This window comes from Scardinius erythrophthalmus (assembly GCF_964197995.2).
Source record: "Scardinius erythrophthalmus genome assembly, chromosome: 13".
In the NCBI taxonomy this organism is placed as follows: Eukaryota; Metazoa; Chordata; class Actinopteri; order Cypriniformes; family Leuciscidae; genus Scardinius; species Scardinius erythrophthalmus.
The window spans coordinates 8283465-8309237 of record NC_138233.1 but is presented as its reverse complement, the minus strand read 5'-3'; the positions used below and the strand labels follow the sequence as shown (position 1 = coordinate 8309237).

Genomic DNA, 25773 nt, shown 5'->3' with positions numbered 1-25773 from the left:
TAGATAGATAGATAGATAGATAGATAGATAGATAGATAGATAGATAGATAGATAGATAGATAGATAGATAGATAGATAGATAGATAGATAGATGGATAGATAGATAGAGGCACACTTAAAGTGGGAGGTGCTTATCAGGGTGATAAAGGCTGTAAAGATGCGCTCCTCTCACTGCCTCTGTCGGACTCTACAGTCACACATACCGGTGCTGTTCATCATGAATGCTATTCATAATCGATAATAATTCCTTCTGCACGGCTCGTTTATTTCGTGCAATTTTTTTATATTTTTTATTTTTACATTTACATTTAATTTAATGCATGATGCTTCAGGGCGTGTATTTGAATCGCTGCATGGTCGCGGGCGCAGTGCAGTTTCGTTTGTTTTTATTGTTATGTTTTAGTTGTTTACATCTTTCTTTAAGATGCACTGCACATGGCGACGACATACAGACGGGTGAGTCTTATTATATTATACTCACAATAAAATTATACCGTTATTGTGTTGCTTTGATTCTAAGCAGTGGAATTGAAGATGCTGCGCGCTTGAACTCGTTCTCTGGAAATTGTGTCAGATTGATTATTTATTGATCACGTGATTGATTTATTGTACTATTAGATGAACGTTGGCATGGAGACTCATATCGCATCCATGACAACCCGCAGCACTTTATCACTTATCCAGAGTGGATCAGCCCAACCAGACACAAAAGATCTCATGTGGCCACTAAGGTAATGTCGAATGCAAATGCAGTTTTGAGAATAGTAGGCTATTGCACCAATGTAGGTTAAATGTGCTTATATTCTCAAACTCCACATTGCAAACTTAATTTGTCATCAAATGGCTTGTTCATATGGGGAGCAAACCTATAATACCATTTTGCTTTTCTAATCCAATAAAGTAATATTCCAGTGAAAAGTTGAACTGATTTTTTTTTTTAAATCTTTGCTATATTGCCCAGCACTGCTGCATGACCTCCATAGCTTTTTGTAAAATCCCGTGATCATGTTATCTAGAATGATTTGAGATTGAAAGAGAATCTTGATTTTATATGGAAGCCAGACTTTTGGCCCCCACTGTATGTATAATACCACTTGCCTCATTCATAATCTTTTTAACTAAGTATCTATCACCAATTTTGCATAATGGAAATTATTGGGTAATTCTAGATAACCTGATTGATTTCCCTTCCCAGCATCCGTCTGAGGCAGAGGTCAAGATAACTGTGGGAGGAGAAGATCTGATTCTACAACTCCAGAGAAATGAGTGAGTTTGTGCGTATAGTCTTATAAATAACCATCTCCAATCAGTTTCATCCCCTGCAGTCCAGCTTTACTCCACTGTAGTCATATATCACCTACCAACTGGAGGTGTCGTGATATATGAAATGCTGTTTATAGCGCTGCACCAAAAATACACATCTATGTGGTTTCCCTTTTCATTTTGGCACAAGCATATGTACATCTGTTGATGGAGAGCGTTTGCACCGCACAAGCATTAAACCATATGGGAATGACATTTGATACTCCTGCCTGCTCCAGGACACAGGAAGCTGAGCGTGTAACAGGTTAGGTTCTGCCCCTGGAGTGCATTGCCATTAGGGGATAAGTGCATGATAACAGGTTGACAACCGAATAAACCAGGTTGATTATTCTGAGCTGTATCATTGGCATTAAGTGGCTAGTGACAGGACTTTAAAAGACATCCTGCTTTCCTGTCCTGTGGCAAGGATTGTGTCGGATGCCTCAGGAAAAGCCAGTGTGCAACCGGCACAATCCTCTCCTGGAGCCGGTTACACCAGCTGTGTGCTCTTAAAAATAAACGGGTTTTCGCAGTCATGCCATAGAAGAACCTTTTGGTGAACTGGTCTTAAAAGAGGACCATTGCTTTCCAGTGAAGAGCATTTTAATAATCTAAAGAGCCACCAATGCCAAATAAAGAACCATTGTTTTTAAGAGTGTTAACTGAAATTCCCGGCATCTCAACACAACTTCCACTCACCTATTTGAAGGCTGCTATTGGATCATTGAGTCTTAACATCATATGAACAAAGAGAACACATGGTGCAACTGAATAAAGTACAGAGTTAGTTACAAACTAGCTAGTGGTTACTAAGCCTCTAGTGTGGACTTTACAATCCAATTTAAAGAATTAGTTCATTCAAAAATTGAATTATCCCATAATTTACTCACCCATCGCTTTGCTTCAGAAGGCCTTTATTAACTTATTGGAGTCGTATGGGATACTTTTATGATGGATGGATGCCCTTTTTTGGGCTTCAGAGCCAGGATATTTTTTAACAGAACTCTGATTGTGTTTTGATGAAAGGTGAAAGTATACACCTAGGATGGCTTGAGGTTGAGTAAATTATAAGATAATTTTTGGGTGAACTTACCCTTTAAGAACTTACGAATGGCTGGTGCAACCCTACCCTGGTCTAAGTGGCATCACATTAGTGAAGGTCCTATCTGGAAATCAGAGCAGATGGAATAGCCATAGGCTAAGATCCATCCAGAACACCACTCCATGACAGAGATAACTCTAGGGTACGGCATCCTGCTGGTCATTTGTCACTATGATCTAGCCTTTGGTGTGATGAAAACAATCAGCACCGTTTCTCAAGCATTGTGTCAGTTTTCTTTTAGGAAGTGTGTGGTTTATATTTCTCAAGAATGTTGTCACTTTCACAAAAAATATTATTGAGCAACATCCTAATTCAGAAAGACACTTTGTTCCTGGATTTTAATCTGATGTAATTTCAAACTAACAGAAGTCATGGTGACTGACCAATAACAGTAGCATTGATAGTTGATGACCATACAAAGTAATATTTGATCAGTTCTGTTGTGTGGGTGGAAGGTACTATAGTAATTATAGTACTATATTACAGAAATATAGAATTTACTGGAAATTCAGCATTTGCAATGCAAGCATATGTCAAGAAAAGGTTAGCCACCACTCTTAAAAATAAAGGTCCTTTATTGGCATTGATGGTTCTATGAAGAACCTTTACATCCATTGGAACTTTACACTGCACAAAAGGTTCTTTATAGTGGAAAAATGTTTTTATTAAAAAATATTCTTCACACTAAGAAAAAGTGCTTCATTGGGGAAACAAAAATGGTTATTCTATGGCATCACTGCAATAATCCACTTTTGGAAACTTTATTTTTAAGAGTATATTCAGTATTTGAGTAGCACTGAAATGAGATTACTCTCTTTGTGGTCCCAGTGTCTCGACAGCACTGTTTTTGTATGTCTGGGGTTTGAGCATGATTCTTTCATGTGGACTGTTTATCAATTAAGGCTGTTGTAAAATGAATGCAGGGTCAGCTATACCTCCCTCATCCCTGCATTCATGTCTGAGCAATGAATATTAATACAAGCTGGGTTTAATTGTCTCCTGTTGATAATTTCAATATTTGTGGGACAAGATAAAAGCAAGGAAAAGGGTTTCAGAGATATCCATCTCAGTTCAAAGGCTCGGGTTAATGCTAATTGGGGTCAAGTGTAGTCATTAATTATTTTTCTGTCTTTCTCGTGTTATTTCTCCCTCTCTTTACACTTTTAACCTCCGTCTAAACCCCATGGGTCACCCAGTGGAAAAAACAGTCCATGCTAATTAGGTTTCTTGACAGATGATTTTGACTACAGGAAAATTTTGCCAGAAATTTCCACTTGTCTCACATCAAACTGCCACTGCGCAGTCATTTATAATCTTTTACACATTGAAGTGATAAATCTTAACAGTTAAAGCCAGTTATTGACTTTTTTATGTTTATGTGCATATTATATTACTCATCATCATATCTGTATTTTACAAATAACACGTTAAATTCAGAAGTATTATTAAAACAAATTTACTTGCATAAAGACCAGAATGTCATAGAAAGACCAATAACACAAACCACCAGTGTTTTAAAATTATTTACTATTATAGTATTTATTAATATTTTGAATTTGCTTTTATTTTTATATTTTTAGTTTTCATTTAGTTTAAGCCAGCCAGAAGTTGAACACGCTAGAAATCACACAGAATTCCATTTTCACTTGTTTGTAAAGCACGTTTAGCCACAATCTTGAAACATGCTCCATAATGTAGGTTATAACTTCTTATAATTATAATTATTATTATTAAATTACTAATGCTGATACACTGCCAGAAAAAAAAGGTACAAAAGCTGTCACTAGGCAGTACCTTTTCAAGAGGTACATATTAGTACCTAAAGTGTACTGGTATAAAAGGAACAAAAGTGTACCTTTTGAAAAGGTACCTCCCCAGTGACAGCTTCTTTTTCTACCTTTTTTTCTGAGAGTGTATATAATGGTCTCTTAACAAGTTTCTTGGCTTATTAAGGATTTTGTAGCTGTAGTATGTTTGATTTCAGGGGAATAGCTGGCTGTCAGTGATTTAAATGATAAAGATTTTCTGCTTTTCTCGTTCTTATTTAGTTGTACTTCTCCTTCTCCCTGTTTAAAACTGAGCGCTCATGCATAGAATTTCAAAAAGCAGCTGTGAGTCTCTAGGCATCTGTAGTCAGTGGCCGTCTTCCAGGATAGATCCATCACAGTCTGAAGGAGAAAGCTTGTGTGTGTGTGTGTTGCCGTAGACTACTGGCTTTTATCCTAATGAATGTTTGCCCTAATGGACTCAGAGGAGGGGAATGGGATTAAGATCCAGGCAGGGCACTGCTGATTCAGGTCTTCTGACGTTGTTGAGACTGGGGTTTTGTGACTTGAGTGTCAGGGGACTGTTTGGGGGGTTTTCTGAAGTAGCAGGGAACCCCAGAACCCAACTGATTCTCCTCATTCTCTTTTGCACTCATACTGTATGCATTAGCATGATTCTTGACAGACTCAAGACTATGTCTGCTGACCTGTTGGTGAAACTTCTTTTACTCTATCTCTCCTGTATTTCTGTCCGTTTTCTCTCTCCGGAGGGCTAACAGACCTCAGAGGAAACATTAGTCTATGGTCTGAGTCTGACGCCATGTCCTCCCTAATATTTTCAGTCACAATGTTGGCTTGTGTCATCAGAATGATACATAACCAGGGGATTATAGGTCACTAGTGGTAATTAATTTGAAGTCAACATGAAATGTCATTTACAACCATTTTACTTCTGTAATGTGACATATTTTTGAATGATTTAGAGCGGGACTTGATTTTATCCATCTGGAGTTAATTGGATCATAAAAAGTGGGTGTTCGGTAAAAAATTTGACTCAGGTGATTGGCAGTTTGGTTTATTTTGATGAAATATTAGAAAGACAAACAATTGTGCACCGGTGAAACAAGTCTGGGAATGTGCATTAACCCTGTAAAGCCTGACATATGAAATAATAGTCAGAAAAACAGTATTGAATCTTTAGACAAGCTTTGTTGTTGTTGTTGATGAGTATTATTTTTGATACATCAGGCTTTTGTTGCTCATATATATCAGATATATATCAGAATATGGAGCTCATACTCGAGAAGGGGAAAAAACATCTTAGGTTTTATCAGAGGCCCAAACTGAGTAAAAATATGCAATTTGGTGAAGATGTTATTTATATAGTTGAAAAGTAAGAAGAAATTCTGATAGCTTGCAATAAAAATTAGGGCTGTCAAAAGATTAATCGCATCCAAAATAAAAGTTTGTGTTTTAATAATATATGTGTGTGTACTGTGTATAATTAAATTTGTATATATAAATACACACACATGCTTGTATATATTTAAGAAAAATGTGTAATTTATATATAAAAAAATATATATTTATATATAATAGAAATTATATATAAATATATGTAGTATATGTATGCAAATATTTCTTAAATATATACATGCATGTGTGTGTATTTATATATACAAAATAATTATACAGAGTACACACACATATATTATGTAAACACAAACTTTTATTTTGGATGTGATTAATCGCGATTAATCTTTTGACAGCCCTAATAAAAATATCAATGAGGTCTGTCAGTGTCAGGTGTGTCAAAATCTTTCAAAAACATTTCTTGCTCATGTTGATAATTTAGAGGCCTTAGAAATTTGAGTATCAAATATTATACAGTAGGCTAAGTAAATAGGGTCAATGTTGATTTTATGTGCTGTGTGCCTTCTGCATTCTGTTGCTTTTGTTTATTTTCTTATACATGCATTGGGTTGTTTGACTTTCAAATTACCCCTCTGGGAGGCTGACGGGCTGTCAGTTAGAGGGCAGACCGTTCAGACAGGCTTTTAGGCTCTGATACGCTCTGAAACAGAGCAATAAAAGCCCCTACATTACGGCAATGGCCGAGGCAATGCCCCCAATTACATCATCCTCCCCTCTAGCCTGTCGTCTCTTCTCTTTTTGCCCTTTCCAATCATTCTCTGTCTGTTTGATGTCCTTATTTCATCCTTCTCTCTCCCTCCTCCATCTAGAGTGATGTCATTTGATATGAGAAAATGCGGCCCGCTGACCCTTGAGACGCAGCTCTTCTGTACTGAAATGAGCTCTTTGTTTCTGGCGCTGCCAGACGGCCGTGTCTCACACACACACAGCTCTTCATCACTGCATCTGTCGGGCCTCGTGCCAAAGCTTTTAGTGCTCTGTGTGGGTATTTTGCATCTTTGTGGGGTAAATTATACAATTATTTTCCCTTATTATACAGAGGGAAGGAGAAAGAAAGATTATTTATTAACATTATAAATGTGAAGTTAGGGAACAAAATGCTAAATTGCATACAATCGTGTTTCAATCAATTTTCACCAAAAGTTTGCCACGTTGGTTTTCCAGAACACTATTTTTTTCTAAGGGCTTTTATTATTCTGAGCCTAGGATTTAACCCTAAAGCCTGACATATGAAATAATAACCCAAAAACTTTTGGTGAGTATCATATTTTACACATCAGGCTTTTAAGACTAGTAGGATATAGGAGAATATGTCGCTCATAGTTGAGGAGGAAAACAGAGTCTCAAACTTATCAAAAATATACAATTTGATGCAGTTGCTTATATTGCCAAAAAGTAATTTTTAATTTTGATGAGATTCTTTTAAAAGTATAGCAGACTACTTTCATAAAATGCACATAAATATAAGTTGTTGCTCTATATCTTCCAATAATATGTCTGAGTAATATTTATTTATAATCAAAGCTATGTAGTTTTTATTGTGGGGGCCAAAACTTATTATGCAATGCATTTCAATGATTGAGAGATGTACAGAATAAACATTCCTCAAAAGCCTGATGTATCGATACTCACATTTTAAAATTATTTTTTAATAATGATGGATAATCAAGCAAGCCTAAGTTGCTTTAGTCCAGTAAGTGTTCATCTTGAAATATTACTGACATTATAAACATTATTATTATGGTTTCTTTAAAAAAATCAGTAAATATGTTAAATAATCCCATAGGGACAAAGAATTTGTTTTTGTTAAAGATAAAGTGAAATGCAATATTATTTTGGGTAAGAAATATTAATGAGCGTTCACGACATTGGCAAGTTAGGAGAAACATTATTCACTGACTCCTTGTATAGTTAGTTAGCTAGTTTGGACCACAATTAATCATGGTCTATTTTTGCCAGCTTTTGTTTTATAGGTGTCTTCCCGTAAGTGTTTGTAATCGTGTAGCTAAAACAACTGCCATGACGCCACTTAAAATTTCTGTTAATCGCCCACCTAGTATGTGCAACATCCTTCTTTCTGTTAGTAAAATAATACCTATTTCTGTCTCACTCACTCAATTTTTCCAGAGCCTAAGGGACTATAGCGTCATGCACAGCCAGAGTCAGTTTATTGTTAATGTATGAGTATTCTGGTTGGCCCAGTGGCTGTTTGTGGCTGGGTTTAATATAGCAACACATTTTGGGTCATTGGGCGGCAGTGTGGCAGATTAAGTGCGGGCCTTGTTTTAGTTCCCTCTGACTACTCGGCAGATTGGATCAACAGGCATGCATTGTTTGAGAGGGTGTCAGATACACTCAAGAACCCCCTATCCTACTGCCCCTAATTCTGTCCTGAGTGCTTTTCCACCCTCTTGGACTGTATCTTGAAGAGAAATTGCCTTGCTGGTGTTCACTGTGACATGAAAAGTTCTGACATGGCATATTGTGCACCTTCATCATTTGTCTATCAAAAACTGAGTGTGCCTCCAGTAAATGTTGTGTCTATAATAGTCTTTGTCTGTTTAAAAGAGTGGAAATGGGATTTAAACTGTTAAAATGTATGTTGATGCTACTAAATATGCTCATATGACCTTAAAGGACCCTGTGTGCTAGTATTTATACTTGTAGCGTGTATTTATTTTAAAGGCTCTACATATATCAGAATGCCCGTATGACCGGTATGTCTCTGAGGGGCTCTTTGCACTCGCGTCCATGACACTTTTACTCCCTGGAAGAGATCCAGTGTCCTGCAGGGCCAGTGCAGACTTGTGCAGTCTGGTGGGTGTTCCTGCGTGGGGGTGATGGAGGTCGCAGCCCAGTAGGTCTGGACTGTGTCCAGAGCAAGTGTTGTTGGGCCCACTAATTTATACAAAGAGAGACAGACTCTTTAGATTTATAGGTGTGTGTGTGTGTGTGTGTGTGTGTGTGTGTGTGTGTGTGTGTGTGTGTGTGTGAAAAGAGAAGAAGAGGAAGAATGAGATCACAATGTGTGGTTAGATATAGATAGAGCAAGTCAAACTGTCAGATCAGACTGGTTCAGTTCCCGTAAATGATTTTACTGGTGTTCACAATGCATCACTTTATTTTTTCATGTAAAGGATAAAAAAAAGGTGTTGCAAACACACTCTTGCAACATATGCACTGACAGAAATTAGAAAATTCTCATTTGAAAATAATGCCTTCAAATTGCTTTGTGTGTGCCGTGGTTGCAGGTTGAAGCGTGGATCTATTTGCAAAGAAGTATAGTTATTAAATGAAAACAAAAAACTCTGAACCTGCAGGAGTAGAGCAAACAAAAATGAGAAAAGACAAAGAATTGAACCAAACAGGGTAAAATACACAGACTAATGCTGCATTAATTGTGAAATGATAACACCGAGCTGCTCACTCACATCCAATTATGCATTTCTATCGCAAGAATATCAACGGCAAAAATGAATCTGCAGCGGTCATGTTGTACAGCGCTCACGTGGTACAAGTCGGAGCTCTCTGAAAATTACAAGTCATGAGTTCTACAAGGACATGAACGCTCTTTATAAGTTGGAATCTCATAATTACAACACTTACATTTAATCATTTAGCAGACACTTTTATCCAAAGCGACATTTCGTCAGCTAAAATGAGCTAAAATGAGCATTAAAACAAGGAACAGGTGAGGTTAATCAATTAACAAATGAGTATGACAACTAAACACTAATGAAACTAAACTGAAAGAACCAAAACAACACAGACGACACATGACAATGCACTTATCAGTGTGATACAAAATATAATTAAAATAATTTGATTGACTGAAAATTTCTTGTTTGTCTTATTTTCTTTTGTTTTAAAATTTTCTTTTTGAAAATGTGTCTTGGTTGTAAATAAATTACATTTATTTACACCATTTTTACTCTCCTGAGAAGGAAAGTATTTATATTTTGCTTTGTTAAACCCATAAATCAGAATATGAATATGTATGGGTTGTGGACAGTATTAATCATTTTTAAGTGTCTTTAATGATATTTATGATATTGTATAATTTTGTATTTGTTAACTACAATAGTTAACATGAACTAACAATGAAAATACTTCTAAAGCATTTATTAATATTAGTTAATGTTAATTTTAACATTATCTAATACATTATTAAAAAGTATTAAACATAGGATCTTTTAACATTATTTAATGGACCTGAGCTAACATGAACTAACAATTAACAGCAGTATTTTAATGAATTAACGTTTACAAAAATTAATAAATTATGTAACAAATGAATTGCTCATTATTTGTAAAGTTTTATTTGATGCATTAACTAATGATAACTAATGGGACAATAGTAAAGTGTATCCACTTCATGTTATCCAGTATCCAGTATCATGCTAATAGGAACACATTTATTGCTGGTGTCTGTGAAGGGGTAGTCGTGCCTTTTTAATAAAGATGTGGGGGAAACATAACTCAAGAAAATCAACATAATCTCTTTTTTTTTGTATGACACAGTACTATTTCTTAATAGCTATATAGCTAAGCTGTAGCTAAGAAAAGATTTCAGTGTGATGCAGTCATCAAATTGTTTGTTAGACTTGGGAGAAATTAAATATTTAGGATTTAGTGGTCATGTTTCAACCTTTAAGGAGAAAGAGTATGCACAATAAACAGACTGTTCTCAGACTGTAAGCACACTTACTGTGGATCTCTGATTCTCAAAGCATTCAGCCACTTTAGATGAATCTTTAATGAGCTCAAGGTCATTAAGGGAAAGAGACTTCACACTGTCTGCCATTTTCTGCACAGAAATCCTTTGAAATACTCAATATAACCAGTAAGGCCTCTTGGTTTCTTCTCTCCAAATAACCTGCATCTGATAAGTACCAAATCCTGATTCATGTTTGACCCCAGAAAAGGAATGGAAACAAGTTTGAATTGTTTATGTTATTCCTTTTTGGAAGTGATAGAATCTGTCTGGTTACCAGCTGTGCATATTAAATGTATAGCTGAATTATTTTGTCTTTTTTGTGTGTTCTTCTCTAAGGGAGCTGTTCTCCTCTGAATATCAGGAGACATGGTATGATCCAAATGGAAACCGTCAGTTTTCCAGGCCTTCTAACAGGGTGAGTGTTAAGAGTCATTCCAGAATCATTCACTTCTAAATAGCATGTGAATAGTTCATATTGTCGTAGTAATCTTATGATAAACTATGTTGTCATATGTTGCACAATGAAACTAAAACACCTGGTTTTAGACCACAATAATTTTTTAGCATAGTGTAGGGCCACCTTTTTGCAGCCAATACAGCATCAGTTAATCTTGGGAATGACAGATACAAGTCCTTCACAGTGGCCAGAGGGATTTTGAGCCATTCCTCTTTCCTCACAGTGGCTACACTCTCAGAAAATAAAGTACATAATTGTACCTTTAGGGGTACAATGGTTTGTCACTGGGGCTGTACCCTCAAGGGTACAATATTGTACCATAACCTTTAAAAGAAACGGTACATATATGTACCTTTTAAATGCTTTTTGACCCTCAAAAAGGTACATATATGTACCTTGAGGTCCAATAATAAGCTCTATGTGGTACATTAGTGTAGATTATACCTTGGGGGACAGAAATGTACTTCTACTGTACCCCTATTTCTGACAGTGATTCTGACTATTTCTGAAAATGTTTTCCTCCACTACCTGATCTATAGATCAGGTAGTGGAGGAAAACATTTTCTGACTCGCTCCTCCAAAACACCCCAAAGTGGCTCAAAAATATTTAGATCTGATGACTGTGCAGGTCATGGGAGATGTTTAACTTCACTTTCATGTTCATCAAACAATTCTGTCATAAGTCTTCCTGTGTGTATTGGTGCATTATATTGCTGATACACAGCACCCCCTTCAAGGTACAATATTTGAACCATTGTGTGCACATGGTCCTCCAGAATGGTTCGGTAGTCCTTGGCAGTGACGCGCCCATCAAGCACAAGTAGTGGGCCTAGGGAATGCCATGATATTGAAGCCCGGGTGTTAAGCTTCTTTGGGGCTTCTCCACACCGTAACTCTCTTGGATGTGGGAAAGAAAGTGAAGGTGGACTCATCAGAGAACAGTACACACATTTTCACATTGTCCACAGCCCAAGATTTCCACTGCTGGCACCATTGGAATTGACGCTTGGCCTTGGCATGAGTGACCAAAGGTTTGGCTATAGCAGCCCGACCATGAATATTGACCCCGTGGAGCTCCTGACAAACAGTTTTGGTGGAAACAGGAAAGTCGAGGTGCACATTTAATTCTGCATTTGGGCAGCTGTGGTTTTATGTTTTTTGGACACAATTCAGGTTAGTACCTAGACATCCCTTTCAGACAGCTTCCTCTTGCGTCAACAGTCACTCCTGTTGGATGTGGTTTGTCCTACTTGGTGCCGGTGTTATGCCGACATTACCTTGGATAACATAGCTCTCGATACACCACAAGGATTTTCTGTCCTGGTCACAGATGAGCCACAAATTTGTCCTCTTTGTACTCATATGTCTCCTATTATGTTGTGTGAGTGTGAATTGCAATATTTTATGTACAACTGTGCTATTGCTGCTCTTACTGATGGAATTTAAAATTAGTGAAGCACACCAGTGAGGCCACGCATATATAGACGTGAAACCTCCAATGCTATATTGGCCAGTGTTTTAGTGTCCAAACCCAGTATATATATTTATAGTATTATTACTTAAATAGTATATAGTACTTCAAAACCTCCTTTCCTATTATAATTATGTTATCTTGGTTTCAGGATCACTGTTATTATCATGGGTCAGTCAAGGGGATCCAGGGGTCTAGTCTCGTCATCAGCACCTGTGCTGGATTCAGGTAAGAACCACAGCAGATCTGCATGTGTATTGTGTGAAAAAATATATTTATTTAATTATATGTTTTTATTTTGCATGCTCAATGGATCTTTAATTTAGAGGCTTGTAATGTAATGCTTGTACTGTAACACATTGTTATTGGAAGAGCCACATATAAATGCACAGTACTTGGCTTATTTTATTATAATTCCTATCATTGGAAGATGTGGGGAGTTTGAAAAGGTTTTTTTTTTTTTTTTTTTTTACATTTTTGCAATTCATTTTGGTGCCACTAGTGGTTCTGAAATGTCACACTCCACCTTAAACCAAGGTAAAATCATAACCCATGGCCTCTTGTGAGCTATAGCTTAATTTTCTTATTAATTCATGATATTTATCTGAACAAAAACAGTTTTCTAAAAAATTAGTTCATCAAATTTACATTTTATAGTGTTATTATTAGCATGCAAAACTGTCTTTTATGGTTAGTAATTGTGACTTTCACAAAACCATTTTTAGTTCCATTTTCTGTCAGACTCTTCAGCTTTAGTGATGTGACTTTGCATCATGAGAACTTGTCTTTGTTGCGCAAAAGTTACAGTTTATTAGCCCAGGAAGTGAGTTCAGCGAGTTCATTGTAGCAGCGTGGCCGGGTCTCTGGGTTTCTGAGTGGGCCGAGGGTAGATGTATAGCGTCCTGCTGAGCTCCAGCTCGTTCAGAGACTCCGTTTCCTGTCTGAACAGACGCACATTGACTGATATCCAAAAAGATCGATGAGCCAGCACAGCTTGAGTGAGTTGGGTTTGACTGGAGATGGGAGAAACTTGAAAATTTCATAGAGTGTACACACGTCCTTCCAGATGAATTTCACAGCTGCGGTGTACAATTCCACTAAATGAGCACCATGAAAACATTTTGTCTAGAGTTTTATGTATCATGTAACAGATGTGTTTGCATGTCTTTAGTTGCCATTCAAGAACTCTTGTTAATGTCATTGAGTGTTCTTTATCTTTGCAGGATGCCTGTTCCTACAGAAAGTAGCAACTTTCACCATTCACAGACAGTTAACATTCACATAATATTGCCATGTAACTGTAAGTTTGTTAGTTCGTAGTAATATTTGGTTTGGGTTCTTTTTGTGCCTTGCATATTGTTGTGCATTTCTGCAGTGGAAGCATTTTCATTGAGAGTTAGGCGTCCCTTTACATCTGTGAAGTGTTGTGTGTGTAACTAGGTTGGTGTTTGGAGAATACTTGGATATCCAGGAAGCAAGGAAATCTGTTTTTGCTTAAATAAACCAGTTCAGCATAAGCACAAGTTGGCTATCAATTCAGTTTTATTCCCTTTTTTCTTCCCCCTCCCATCCGGGATAAAGATCATTTTGTGTGGTGAAACTGCTTCCCGTGCAAAACCCATCTGAGAGGTTTCCATCCTGTTGGCCTGTTGAAATTTCCATGACTCTGATTTTCCAATTGATCATTGAAATTTAAAGTTTAAAGATTCTTGTGATTGACATGTTGTCTTCTCAATCCCCAGGGGCATGATAACAGTCAATAACAGCGTGAGCTACATGATCGAACCGCTAGCTAACCAAACACACTCTCAGGGACATGCCGTTTACAACGCTCAGAGCCTGAAACTGCCAGCGGGCACCTGCGGACACCACCATGGAGACGGGAATCACACGGAAAGCCTTCAAGAGCTGATTGATGTCATGGCAGAGCCTCAGCAGACCAATAGGGTGAGATCATGGTATTGTTGTGCAAGAACACTTCACCCAAAGTCAAACTAGAGATCCTTTGGATCAATATACGTTTAATTTGAAGAAGCTCATTGTGTAACTTGTTGCTTCACCATCAAAAAAGTTCCAACAGCACTTGGTGTGAATATTGTTCATTTTGGTGCCCATGGTGTGGTTTTTAAAGCATTGAAGGCACATTTCCTATGTTTTTTGTTGTGCAAAGTATTTTAGAGAAACTAATATGTAACATAAAATGAAACAATAAATATAGGTGTACCCCTTAAAATGGTGAATTTGGCCTGTACCACCTCAGAGGTCCTGACCTTCTAGATCCAACAATTTAAATGAAAATAACAAAATATTTTGATGTTTATTCCCATGTACATTTTTGAATAGGCCTCTATTTCAAAATATACAAAAATGGATTTTAAAATGTATTTGCTTACCGTACATATTTTTCAGAGAGTTTTTATCTACTTATATTTTTCCATATATTTTATTTGGTCGTTTGTTTACATTTTTAATGTATGTATATATATTTTCTTTCAAAATTGGCATTTATTTGGCCCTTGAAGTACATTTTGCAATATGTTTGACTTTTTAAGGTTTAAATTAAGTATAAATTAAGTATTTTTTCCTAAATTAATGTTTCTAGCTAGAAATTTGCAAAAAATCACGCTTTTAACTGTGTTTAGACCCCAATTTTGATATAGGCTAAGTGTTGCACAACCTTATTAAAATGAATGTATTAAATTAAACAGCCCATATTAAAATATACTACAACCTCCTAAAGTTGTCAGTGAACATTTCCTAAAGATTATGCACCTCCTTTCACTGACAATTTGTTGAAAAAGAAAGAAAATAAAATAGCAATTTTTTTTAAGAGTTCAGGCTCTATTTTGTACCCTATTCATGGAAAGTACCAGATAATAAAACTTGTTATTTAAATAAATGTGAAGAGCTGACTAAAGTGGTACTAAACTAAGGACACATTGTTCTTTGCGTTTGCATACATGAATAGAGTGTCTGTCTCTAACTGAAGACACAGGATGTCTCAATTAGTGTCTCACAGCATTTATATTCATAAACTCAGGTTTTGAAGCAGTGACTCAGCACTTCTTCTGTAGTATATCAAATTAGCCTATGCTTAGTCATATCTTATCTATCTCTTCCGGCAGAAAAGAAGGGATGTCAGCAGTAGCATGAAATACGTGGAGCTGATGGTGGTGGCCGACCATGCAGAGGTAAAATCACTTGAATGCAGGTATCTGCTGAAAAGCAGGGAGCTTTTGAGAGACAAGACTCAGTAAACTGCGGAAGTTGGTGTTTTGCACCATATAGTTTTGACAGATACTTTACAAATGTACACTACTGATTTTTTGGAAGTGATTAATACTTTTATTAACATTTATAACGTTACAAAAGAATTCCAATAGATTTCAGATATTTCAAATAAATGCAGTTCTTTTGAGCCTTCTGTTCATCAAAGATTCTTGAAAATAATTAATCACAGTTTCAACAACAAAAAATCAACATTGATAATAATAAGAAATGTTTATGAGTAGCAAATCAGCATATTCAAATGATTTCTGAAGGATTATGTGAGCTTTTCAACCACAAATTACATTTTAAAATATATTCAAGTAAAATTATAATAATATTTATGATATTATAAATAGGTTTACTGTATAATACACAAACTTTTGAATAGTCATGTATCTTTAAACAATAAATGCAACTGAATTTGTAATTTATTTTTTGTAATTTTTGTAATTTTTGGAAGAATATGTGCATTCCCATGTAAAAGCTGCCACCATAAAGTGTTGATATGCATTTGCCAAGGTGTTTAAAAAAAAAGAAAACAGCTCTTTAGCAAACACTGCTAATAATAATCTCAGTATTTATTTCTGTGATTACAGGATTCAGACAGTCTGTCCTTGGTTTTTATAGGCATCTTTTTGTAGCGTGTTCTTATTATCACAGAAATCAACAAGATTTTGTGCCAGGTGGTTTCTTTGGATAAAAGTGTCTTGTAAAGTGCCTTGAGTCTTGTCTGTTTGAAGACTCACTTCACGGTACCTCTGCAGATAAGGCTCGTTTCCTGTCATGACTCAGAATAACTGTCCTCTGCTCTGATAGAGTCATTTCTAATCACCACCCACATGACACAAAGGTCATTTCAGCCATCCAAATCAAAGATACATCCTAATCGTGTCTCTTTTTCAGTTTGTGAATCACGGTCGGGACTTTGAAAGGACCAAAATGACGTTGATTGAAGCAGCTAACTTTGTGGATAAGGTGAGATTGTTGTGAATTCTACCGTTAAACACACATTTTTATCACACATCTGGACTCTAATATATTATGTGACTTTATGTTGCCAGTATTATAAAGCACTGAACATCCGTGTGGCTCTGATCCGGTTGGAGATCTGGAACGATCAAGACAAGATCAGTGTGAGCGACAACCCCTACAGCACCCTGAGTGCGTTTCTGGCCTGGAGGAGGAAACAGCTGCCACAGCTGCCCAATGACAACGCTCAGCTCGTAACGTCAGTCTCACTGTTGCACCTCCCACCGAAATAACGCGTGAGCAGATAACAATGATCGCTGATAAGGATTTAAAAGGATCATTTTTAAATTCTATCATCATTCACTCACCCACTTGACGTTCCGAAACTGAGCAACAAATTTCAGTGGTCAAAATTGTCATGTGTAGCAATTATGGGCTTGACCTTAACACCTGCCAACCCGCCAATTGATGACACAATATTCATTTTTGGATGAAATATCCCTTTAAATAGGCCTTTAAATAAGTGCATGGTCTAAAGCGCACGGCGCAAGTGCACTTAAGGCGTGTCCGTATACACTTTCGCTAGTTTAACGACGGGAAAAATGGTTGGCAAACACGGTCTAAAAGGGTTGTCCCTATTCTCTTAATGAGTAATGGGTGTGTTTTGGGCATAACGTGCAATAAAACAATCAGAGTCTCATCTTTCATTTCCTTTAAAAGCGGATTCGCTATTTTCATGGAGGAATTTGCAAGCGGAAAAACTGAACGCTCCTCTAGCGAGAACGGGACAAAGTGTACGCGTGTTGTGGACCCGCCTATAGGCGCATATTACTAACACGCTCTTCAAATAACAAAAAAAAATATTGCACAATTGACTTTAGACTAGGTTTCAGTTGGTCAATGGCGCAGTCTATTTCAGTTGCCTCAAAATAGCAACGTGCCATCAATGCACCCGAACACACCTTGTTTCCAGACCAGCTCACCCATGGGTGCACAGATGGGCGCAAATGCATTTGCTATTTAAACAACGTGGCGCAGGACGTGAAAACGATAACTGCGTCAGGCTGAAACTAGCAAAAAACATTTGCGGCGCTGCATTGCACCGGGTGTGTGATACGGCCCATTATGTCTACAGCTGTTCAGCTAGCCATTTGGTTGCATTGGTTTGATTTGATTCTGCCATAGTTTTATTGGTATTTAAACAGGTTTTTGTTTTTGTATTTGTAGGGGCGTGTCGTTTCATGGCACCATCATTGGTCTTGCACCTCTTAAAGCCATGTGTTCTGAATACCAGTCTGGTGGAGTCAATTCGGTACATTCACCTGCATTGTTATTCCATTGTGTTTTTATTGCCTTTATTGGACTCACTCTCAGTTTTGTCTGCCTCTCTCTGTAGGACCACTCTCACAGTGCTGTGGGGATCGCTGCCACCATGGCTCATGAGATGGGGCATAACTTTGGGATGAGCCATGACAGTCAAGGTTGCTGTCGTGCTCAGGCCGAGGAGGGAGGCTGTATCATGGCTGCTGCCACAGGGTGAGAACCAAAGAAAAAATACTGTATAATTCCAAACCTGCATGAAACCTGACAGAATTTTCATTTAAAATCGACATGAAATAAAAGTCAAACGTGTTCTGTAGGGCTCCATTCCCTCGTATCTTCAACCCCTGCAATCAGAAGGAGCTGAAACGCTACCTGAGCTCCGGCGGAGGGAAGTGTTTGTTCAACCCTCCCGACACCAGGCTCATGTACGGGGGCCAGCGCTGTGGAAACGGATACCTGGAGGAAGGAGAAGAGTGTGATTGTGGAGATGTGGAGGTCAGGAGAGAGTTTCATTGCTTCCTCTGTCTCGTTTTCTCCCACGCTGTTGTCCTGGTTCATCTTTCACGCTGACATTTTTCCGTTTCTGTTTCCTTTACTACAAAGGAGTGCTCGAGTCCCTGCTGTAATGCCAACAACTGCACGCTGAAGATTGGCGCTGAGTGTGCACACGGAGTTTGCTGTCATGAGTGCAAGGTGAATCCCTGCCAAACTCATCTCACGCTTTCTCTGTTTCGACCTCCTTTCCTGTGGTGCGGCATCAGAAAAACTGTTGGGATTTATAAATGGGATTTAAAAGAATGTTTAGTTTGAGTTTTTAAAAGTGGTGATTTTAAAGGGTTAGTTCACCCAAAAATGAAACTTCTGTCATTAATTACTCACCCTAATATCTTTCCAAACCCGTGATATATTTTAAATGAAATCTGAGAGCTTTCTGTTCCTCCATTGACAGCTACACAACTATCACTTTGACGCTTCAAAAAGTTCATAAAGAGAACATGAAACTAATCCAAATGAATTGAGCAGTTTAGTCCAAATTTTCTGAAGAGACTCGATCGCTTTATATGATGAACAGAATGAATTTAGGCTTTTATTCACATATAAACATTCAAACGAAAGCTCAAGTATGTTCGCTTGACGCAGAAAAAGCCAATGAGGTTCATTCACGTGTTACACACACAGCACGTTTGAGCTTCTGAAAGAACCAATGAGGTTTGTTCTTGTGCGTCAAGCAGGTTCGGTTAAGCTTCAGTTTATTTCGCTGATCAATGTTTATATGTGAATAAAGCCTAAATTAAATCTGTTCATCATATAAAGTGATCGAGTCTCTTCAGAAAATTTGAACTAAACTGCTTAATTCATATCAAAACATATGAACTTTTTGAAGCGTCAAAGTGGTAGTTGCATGGTCTGTCAATGGAGGGACAGAAATCTCTCAGATTTCGTTAAAAAGATCTTCATTTGTGTTTCAAAGATGAAAAAAAGTCTTACGGGTTTGGAACGACATGAGGATAAGTAAATCTTTTTTTCGAATTTTCTTTTTTTGGATGAACTAACCCTTTAAGTGGTGAGTTTAAATAAATAAATAATTTTTGAATGTAATTTAATAATTGAATATATATATATTTTTAATTACATTTAAATTAAAAGCAATTTACAGTAGTATTTTTACCTTTATTAATCCACCTCGACAACTAATACACCAAAGCTTTTATACTCAAATATCTGCTAAATGTTTTGCTTTCAGTGATCATTCATTTTAAATAATACTATTATTAGAATATAGACGTGCATTTTAGGATATTTTTTTCTCACAAATGTCCACAGTTGAAAGTGTCTGGCTTTAGTTTAAATGAACTAATTTATTAATTGATGATCAACACTGAACTGACTTCAGCTGAACAATGACAATTTTTCTTTTAGAGCTGATGTACACTCAATCAATCACTGTAAAACTGCTTTGAAACAATCTGTATTTCATTAAGTGTTATGTCAATAAAGGTGACTTGACTTGACTATTTTAAGAAAAAGCTGATTAAATGAATAGTTCTATTGCACTCTTGACCAGCTGAAGAGTCCAGGAGTGATGTGCCGTCCACCTTCAGGCTCCTGTGACCTGCCTGAGTACTGTGATGGGAAATCTGAGTCCTGCCCGGCTAACTTCTACCTGATAGATGGGAACAGTTGTGCGGGTGGCAGTGCCTACTGTTACACTGGCATGTGTCTGACGCTGGAGCAGCAGTGCCTCTCTCTCTGGGGCAAAGGTCTGTCTGCTAAAAGTAACACAATTTAAATGTACTGTAAGACCATAAATCCAAGCAGCCAATATGTCCAAAGAGTCACCGGTTTCACAAAAATATTAAGCAGCACAACTGTTTTCAACCGTGATAATAAAAAGAATTCTTGAGTAGCTAATCAGCATATTAGATTGATTTCTGAAGGATCATGTGACACTGAAAACTGGAGTACTGTTACTGTTTTTACTGTATTTTTGAGTAATCTTGGCTATTTTTTCTACCATGTTTTCACATTTTCTAGTGGAAATCCACTTGGCAATGTACTGTAGTTTACAGTAGAACAGATACTGTGCTTGGCTGTGATCTCAGTCTCCGAATGTGATGCCATCTGCTGCTCTCTCCAGATATCAGAGAAATCATTCGAGTCCAGCTGAGAGTTTAGCATACAACCAGTAACTTGTGACATGAGTAGATGTTTCTATTCTATTCTGTTCTGTTTCAGCTGCAAATTTTCTGTCTCTGTTTCTTAGATGCTCGTCTTGCTCCTGATCGTTGCTTCACTGAAGTAAATAAAGCTGGTGATTCCTATGGAAACTGTGGCAAAGACCTCATGGGCGCATACAGGAAATGCACTGAAAGGTGAGATTAATTTACTCAAATAATAATAATAATAATATTTAGAATGATTTCTGAAGGATCATGTGACACTAAAGACTGGACTAATGATGCTGAAAATTCTGCTTTTGTCATCAAAATATATTAGAAAATAGTTCTTTTAAATTTGTAATAATATTTCACAATATTACTGTTTTTAATGTATTTTTTTATCAAAAGAATGCAGTCTTGGTGAGCATACAAGACTTCTTTGAAAAACATGAAAAACATTTCAATTAATTTAAATTATTCCAGTAGTGTGTGACATCATCATTTGAGCCATCCAAAGAAGTGCTGTTGGTTCTCTGTTTAGGAATGCTAAATGTGGGAAGATTCAGTGCCAAAGCACTGCCAGCAAACCAATAGAATCCAACGCCGTCGCCATAGACACCAACGTCGATATTGGTCAACAGAAGATCCTGTGCAGAGGGACACATGTGTACCAGCAAGGTCAAGATAAGCACAACCAGAATGACACCCTAGACCCGGGCCTGGTTCTGCCAGGGACCAAATGTGGGGAGAATGCGGTGGGTTTTTTAGTCACTTTATATCGTTGAATGTATAGGAGGACCTCTTCTTACATTCACATTTCACTTCATTTCACTTCTATCCGAATAGATCTGTTTCGATGGGGAATGCCGCAATGCATCCTTCCTGCAAGCAGATGAATGCAATGCCAAATGTCATGGCCATGGGGTAAGTTCATATTGCTTATTTCTGCAGAGAGCTGGCTGAGCTTTATGCATGCATGGCCATTGCAGAGCTACTTCCTGTTTGCATCATTTTTTTTACCTCATATGGTATCATAAATACTTTTGATAACAGTCAATGAAAAAATCCCTTACTATTTTTGGATGTGCTAAACTTACAGCAGACTTCAATGGTGTGATCATTTCCACTAAATGCATTCACTATTATGTCTGACTTTATAAGGCATTGTAATAATTTACAATACAGAGTGAATATCTGTATAGCGAGTAGGGTTTAAAGAATTAGTTTAAAGACCATGGCTGCATCCGAAAGACAGTATGTGACTAAAGAAATATGTCCGAATTAAAATTCAGGTTTTCATTTTTAGATAATCTGTTTCTTTAGATTGGTTTTCACTGGAAAAAAAATTAAGCAATGGAACAGATGTTTGTCATTTTGTTGTGTGTTTCCCTGCAGCTTTGCAATAATAACCACAACTGTCATTGTAAGTCGGGTTGGGCACCACCATTTTGTGAGATGGCGGGTTCAGGAGGCAGTTTGGATAGTGGGCCTGTGATCGCGCACAGTACGTCAACAGACACCTATTAAACTGAATATATGATCTAATGTTATCTCTGATACGTCCTGTTTTAAATGTGTCCTTTTGATGTTTTTATGTTCTTGTCTTATCTTGTGCAGGCAGCCTTTCCCTTGTACTGGTTCTCCTTACCGTTTTTTTTCTTCTGGTATCGGTTATCCTTGGCGTCTTTTGGTGGCGTTGCAAACAGAAGCTCCTCCCTAACAAAGACTCCGCCCCTCCTGCTACTCAAACATGCATCAAGTAACTGCTAAATGCAAACACATACAGTGATCTTCATCTTTAAGGTTGTTCTTGTGTTAAAATGTTGTTATTTCTTTTTTTGTCAGTGTTCCAGACACCCCTGAGGCTAAAAGTCACACGACAGGTCACGCCAACCCAGTGTTCCAGCCAAAGAAACCTCACGCTGATGAACAGGTGTGAAGTTGTTTTGTTGTCAGCGTGTGTTCACAGCATGTGCATCACTGGGTTTAGCTGAATGTTGTCTGAACATCAAAAAACCACATGAAACCTAAACCCATCCAGATTATTGTTAACCAAAAGTAAAAATATAAAAAATAGTTTTCGTTAATTGAAATAAAGCTGAAATAAAATATGAATATTAGATTAACATCTTAAAAAAATAAAATTGAAATAAGTTTAAGTTGAATTACTAAAACTAAAACTCAAATAAAAATATAGATAAGAAAACCAAATCTAATAAAAATGACAAAAGCACATTACCACAAACTGAAATGGAAATGAAAACTGAAAACATAAAATATAAAAGTTTATTCAAAATATTAATATATACTATAATAATGCAAACAATACTTTAGCACTGATCCATGTGTGCTTTTAAATCCAGTTAAAATCAGATTTTTAGGAATGCACTTCAGTCTGAACAGTCAAGTTTGATTTCAATTCGTTTTTTTCTGTAATTTTGGACACAGTGAAAATTAATAACATTTAATATACTTAAATGTGTAAAAATCAATTCCAGGAGTTAAACATTGACCCTTAATAAAAATATTCATTGACATTGGTGGAATTTCAAAACCAGTCTTTCCACGATCACAGCAACTCTCTTATGTCTCTTCAGGCATTCATTTAATAGCAACTGATGTAGAAATACAGAATATCGACTGCACTGTCTAAACAAACGGAAAATAAGTGAAACTGATGATTTTTGCAATTGGTTTTGACAGAAGATGTATATGAACAACAGTTTTTCATGTCCTCAGGCGAGTCCTACAGGTCCATCGAGATCTAGACATTCTATCATTCGGCCCACTGGGAAACCACCTCCAGTCCCAGCCTACACTCCACACAAGCAGAGTCTACAGCATTCAGAGCCATCCCAGCCGTCTCCATCTGTACCCCCCAAAAGAAGACCGGAACCCCCCAACCGACCCCCTCCACCCCGTCCCAAGACCAAACCCTCCCAGACTGCTGAGGTGAGTGTCTTCCTCTCATGATGTGTCCTCCTGAGCAAATGCAGGTCTAATCCAGGACTTGTCACTCCAACGCAGTCACTCCTACTAGCCACTGTTATCTGAAATAATAAACAGTAAGTGCAATGTCAAAAATAGTGATTTTTCGAAACATATCGATACTAAAATATCTGAAAAGCTTCCAATACTCATTTTCCGCAGAATAGACACACGACACCAGGCTCCTCTCTCCGAAAGCGAGTTGACACATGAATGAATATAGTTGATGTTACAGGGCTTGAATTTCTTTTTTTTCTGTGTATTGCATTTAAATAGCCAAATACACACAAAATAATATCAAAATGCTGGTCTTGGCGAGTATTCATGTAAACACAGTAACAATTTTATGTGAACGTAAAATGTTGAGAAAGTAAACGCATTTGTAACAGTATAATGGATCCATGCGTCAGGTCCTAAAGTAACTTTAGAAAACCACTAGCCACAGAGGCTGGTGAGCAAAAAAGTGAATGTCAAGTCCTGGTCTAGTCTGTTCAAGATCAGATACATAACTGTGTACTGTTTACTGACTTTGACTGCACATTATAAAATATTCGCTGTGTTTCATCCAGACGCTGCCTAAGAATGGCCAGCCAGTGGCACCAGCCATGTTGCAGAAAGGGAAATCCAATCTGAAGCCCCCTACTGGTCACTTCCAAAACGTCAGGTAATCATCAGGAGGAAGTTTTATGCTGTGAAAAGAAACACTGTTAACAATAATAATTTTTTTTTTAGTCATAATTAATTAATAACTCACATGACTGGTGCGCTCAATGGTTAAGCGTGTTCTTTATAATGGTTTTCTATGTAAAAACGCTTGAGAAACTGCACATTGCGTTTGTTTTCTGGGTGCCTGTATATATGCATCAGTAATAAGGTGTATATTGAATCTGGTCTTTTAAAATCATGGTCTTACTATTAAAAATTAGGTGGGCGCTACTAAAAGGGTGTGACGTCACGTGAAAACTATATATTAATACTTTATATGATTGTGTTTTAGGTTCCAAAGGGAAGTTTCTGGAAAGAGCTGAGTTGCAGTGAGGCTCATTGGAGCGCTACATCGATCAGCTCTGCACCTTTAAGATGTCCTTAAGAGTGACCAATCAAACTGCCTCTCTCAAAGTGATGTCTGCCTTATTGACTTGAACACAGGGTTAAGGATACCTTCTAACTTTAGTGTTTTTCAGGGGGTGCAGTTCCACTACTCCTGTGCCATATGTTACATTCGCCTATTTATTACAGAGACCTCAGAGAAAGGACATAACAAAAAACTATGAAGTATGGCATTATAATCCAACAAGAGCATGGGACATCTGAAAGAATATCTTTCAACAAGAATATGAAATGTAGATTTTTGCACGCATTAGTAACATTGTATATTATATACAGTACATAGAGTGAACTGGAAAATGGGAGCAAATGAGTTTCATCTGTTGCTTTGTCATAGATTTGTCTAGTTGTGAACTAACTTGCACTGCCAGTACAATTTAGTTTAGTACTATGGTTAATCTGTACTCAGGAAACAGCGCTGGAAAGGAAAAAACACAAGAAGATTGTTTTCATAGCAATAATAGTTCAGAAACTCATATGAACTATATAGCACTGGGCTCTTTTTAGGTTAAATCCTGTGTAGTCATGTACATTATTTACAGTATATACTGTATATACAGCAAGTAAAAATAACCTGTCTTAAAGGATGTTTGTGATAATGCTGGATAAGAATGACTTCAAATAAAATATGGTGCTTTGATTTTGAATTATTAAATGAGAGAGAAAAAACCTTTCTACCTTTTTAGATAACGCTTAATTATATGTTCTATTTAATTAGGGCATTAACCCAGGGAATGTATTTAGGTTTAAAAAACCTATAAACATGTAATGTGTATCTTAAATCTTTTTTTTTTCTCCTTTGGTCAGTCATTTGGGAAGAAAATCTCTGGACAATTAATTATAATTTCTCCTAACATGCTTAATGTTTTGGAAAACTATGACCAATTTACTGGATTTCTGTAAGATTTTTCATGTTAAACTGTTATTTATTCATAGTGTTAAGATTTCAAATGTAATGCCTTAATTTTTTTTTTTTACATGAATTTTATTATATTGATAATAATGCAACTATTGAAATGATTATGTATTGTGGTGGATGTAAAGATAGTTTGATATCGCAGATTGCATAGGAAGTCAGCATTTTTTTTTTATTTGCCTTAATTTAAGTTTATTTCATAAAAATAAAAAAGTTGCCCTTTATGCAAAATATGCTGTAATGCAGTGCCTTCCATGTGATGTCAGAAATAAATTTCCATCAATTAATCGT

The 25773-nt window shown here is 36.9% G+C and overlaps 1 protein-coding gene across 1 annotated transcript; it reads left to right on the top strand.

Moving 5' to 3' along the window:
• Positions 1 to 173: 173 nt before the first annotated feature.
• Positions 174 to 25773, top strand: adam19b (ADAM metallopeptidase domain 19b). Its single transcript, XM_081382495.1, has 23 exons — positions 174 to 456; positions 619 to 731; positions 1196 to 1266; positions 10658 to 10736; positions 12401 to 12477; positions 13992 to 14196; positions 15375 to 15440; positions 16423 to 16494; positions 16581 to 16747; positions 17716 to 17800; positions 17885 to 18024; positions 18129 to 18306; positions 18415 to 18504; positions 19877 to 20072; positions 20576 to 20684; positions 21013 to 21226; positions 21318 to 21395; positions 21867 to 21975; positions 22089 to 22230; positions 22317 to 22404; positions 23211 to 23423; positions 24029 to 24123; positions 24457 to 25773. The coding sequence occupies exons 1-23, from the start codon at positions 321 to 323 to the stop codon at positions 24485 to 24487; spliced, it is 2754 nt and encodes a 917-aa protein (XP_081238621.1). The 5' UTR covers positions 174 to 320; the 3' UTR covers positions 24488 to 25773.

Excerpts from the sequence above, each read along its gene's own strand:
- adam19b (XM_081382495.1), top strand. The coding sequence starts at position 321 with ATGATGCTTCAGGGCGTGTATTTGAATCGCTGCATGGTCGCGGGCGCA. Across the intron at positions 20,685-21,012 it reads TACAGGAAATGCACTGAAAG|GAATGCTAAATGTGGGAAGA; the intron begins GTGAGATTAATT and ends TTCTCTGTTTAG. Across the intron at positions 21,976-22,088 it reads TGGGCCTGTGATCGCGCACA|GCAGCCTTTCCCTTGTACTG; the intron begins GTACGTCAACAG and ends TATCTTGTGCAG.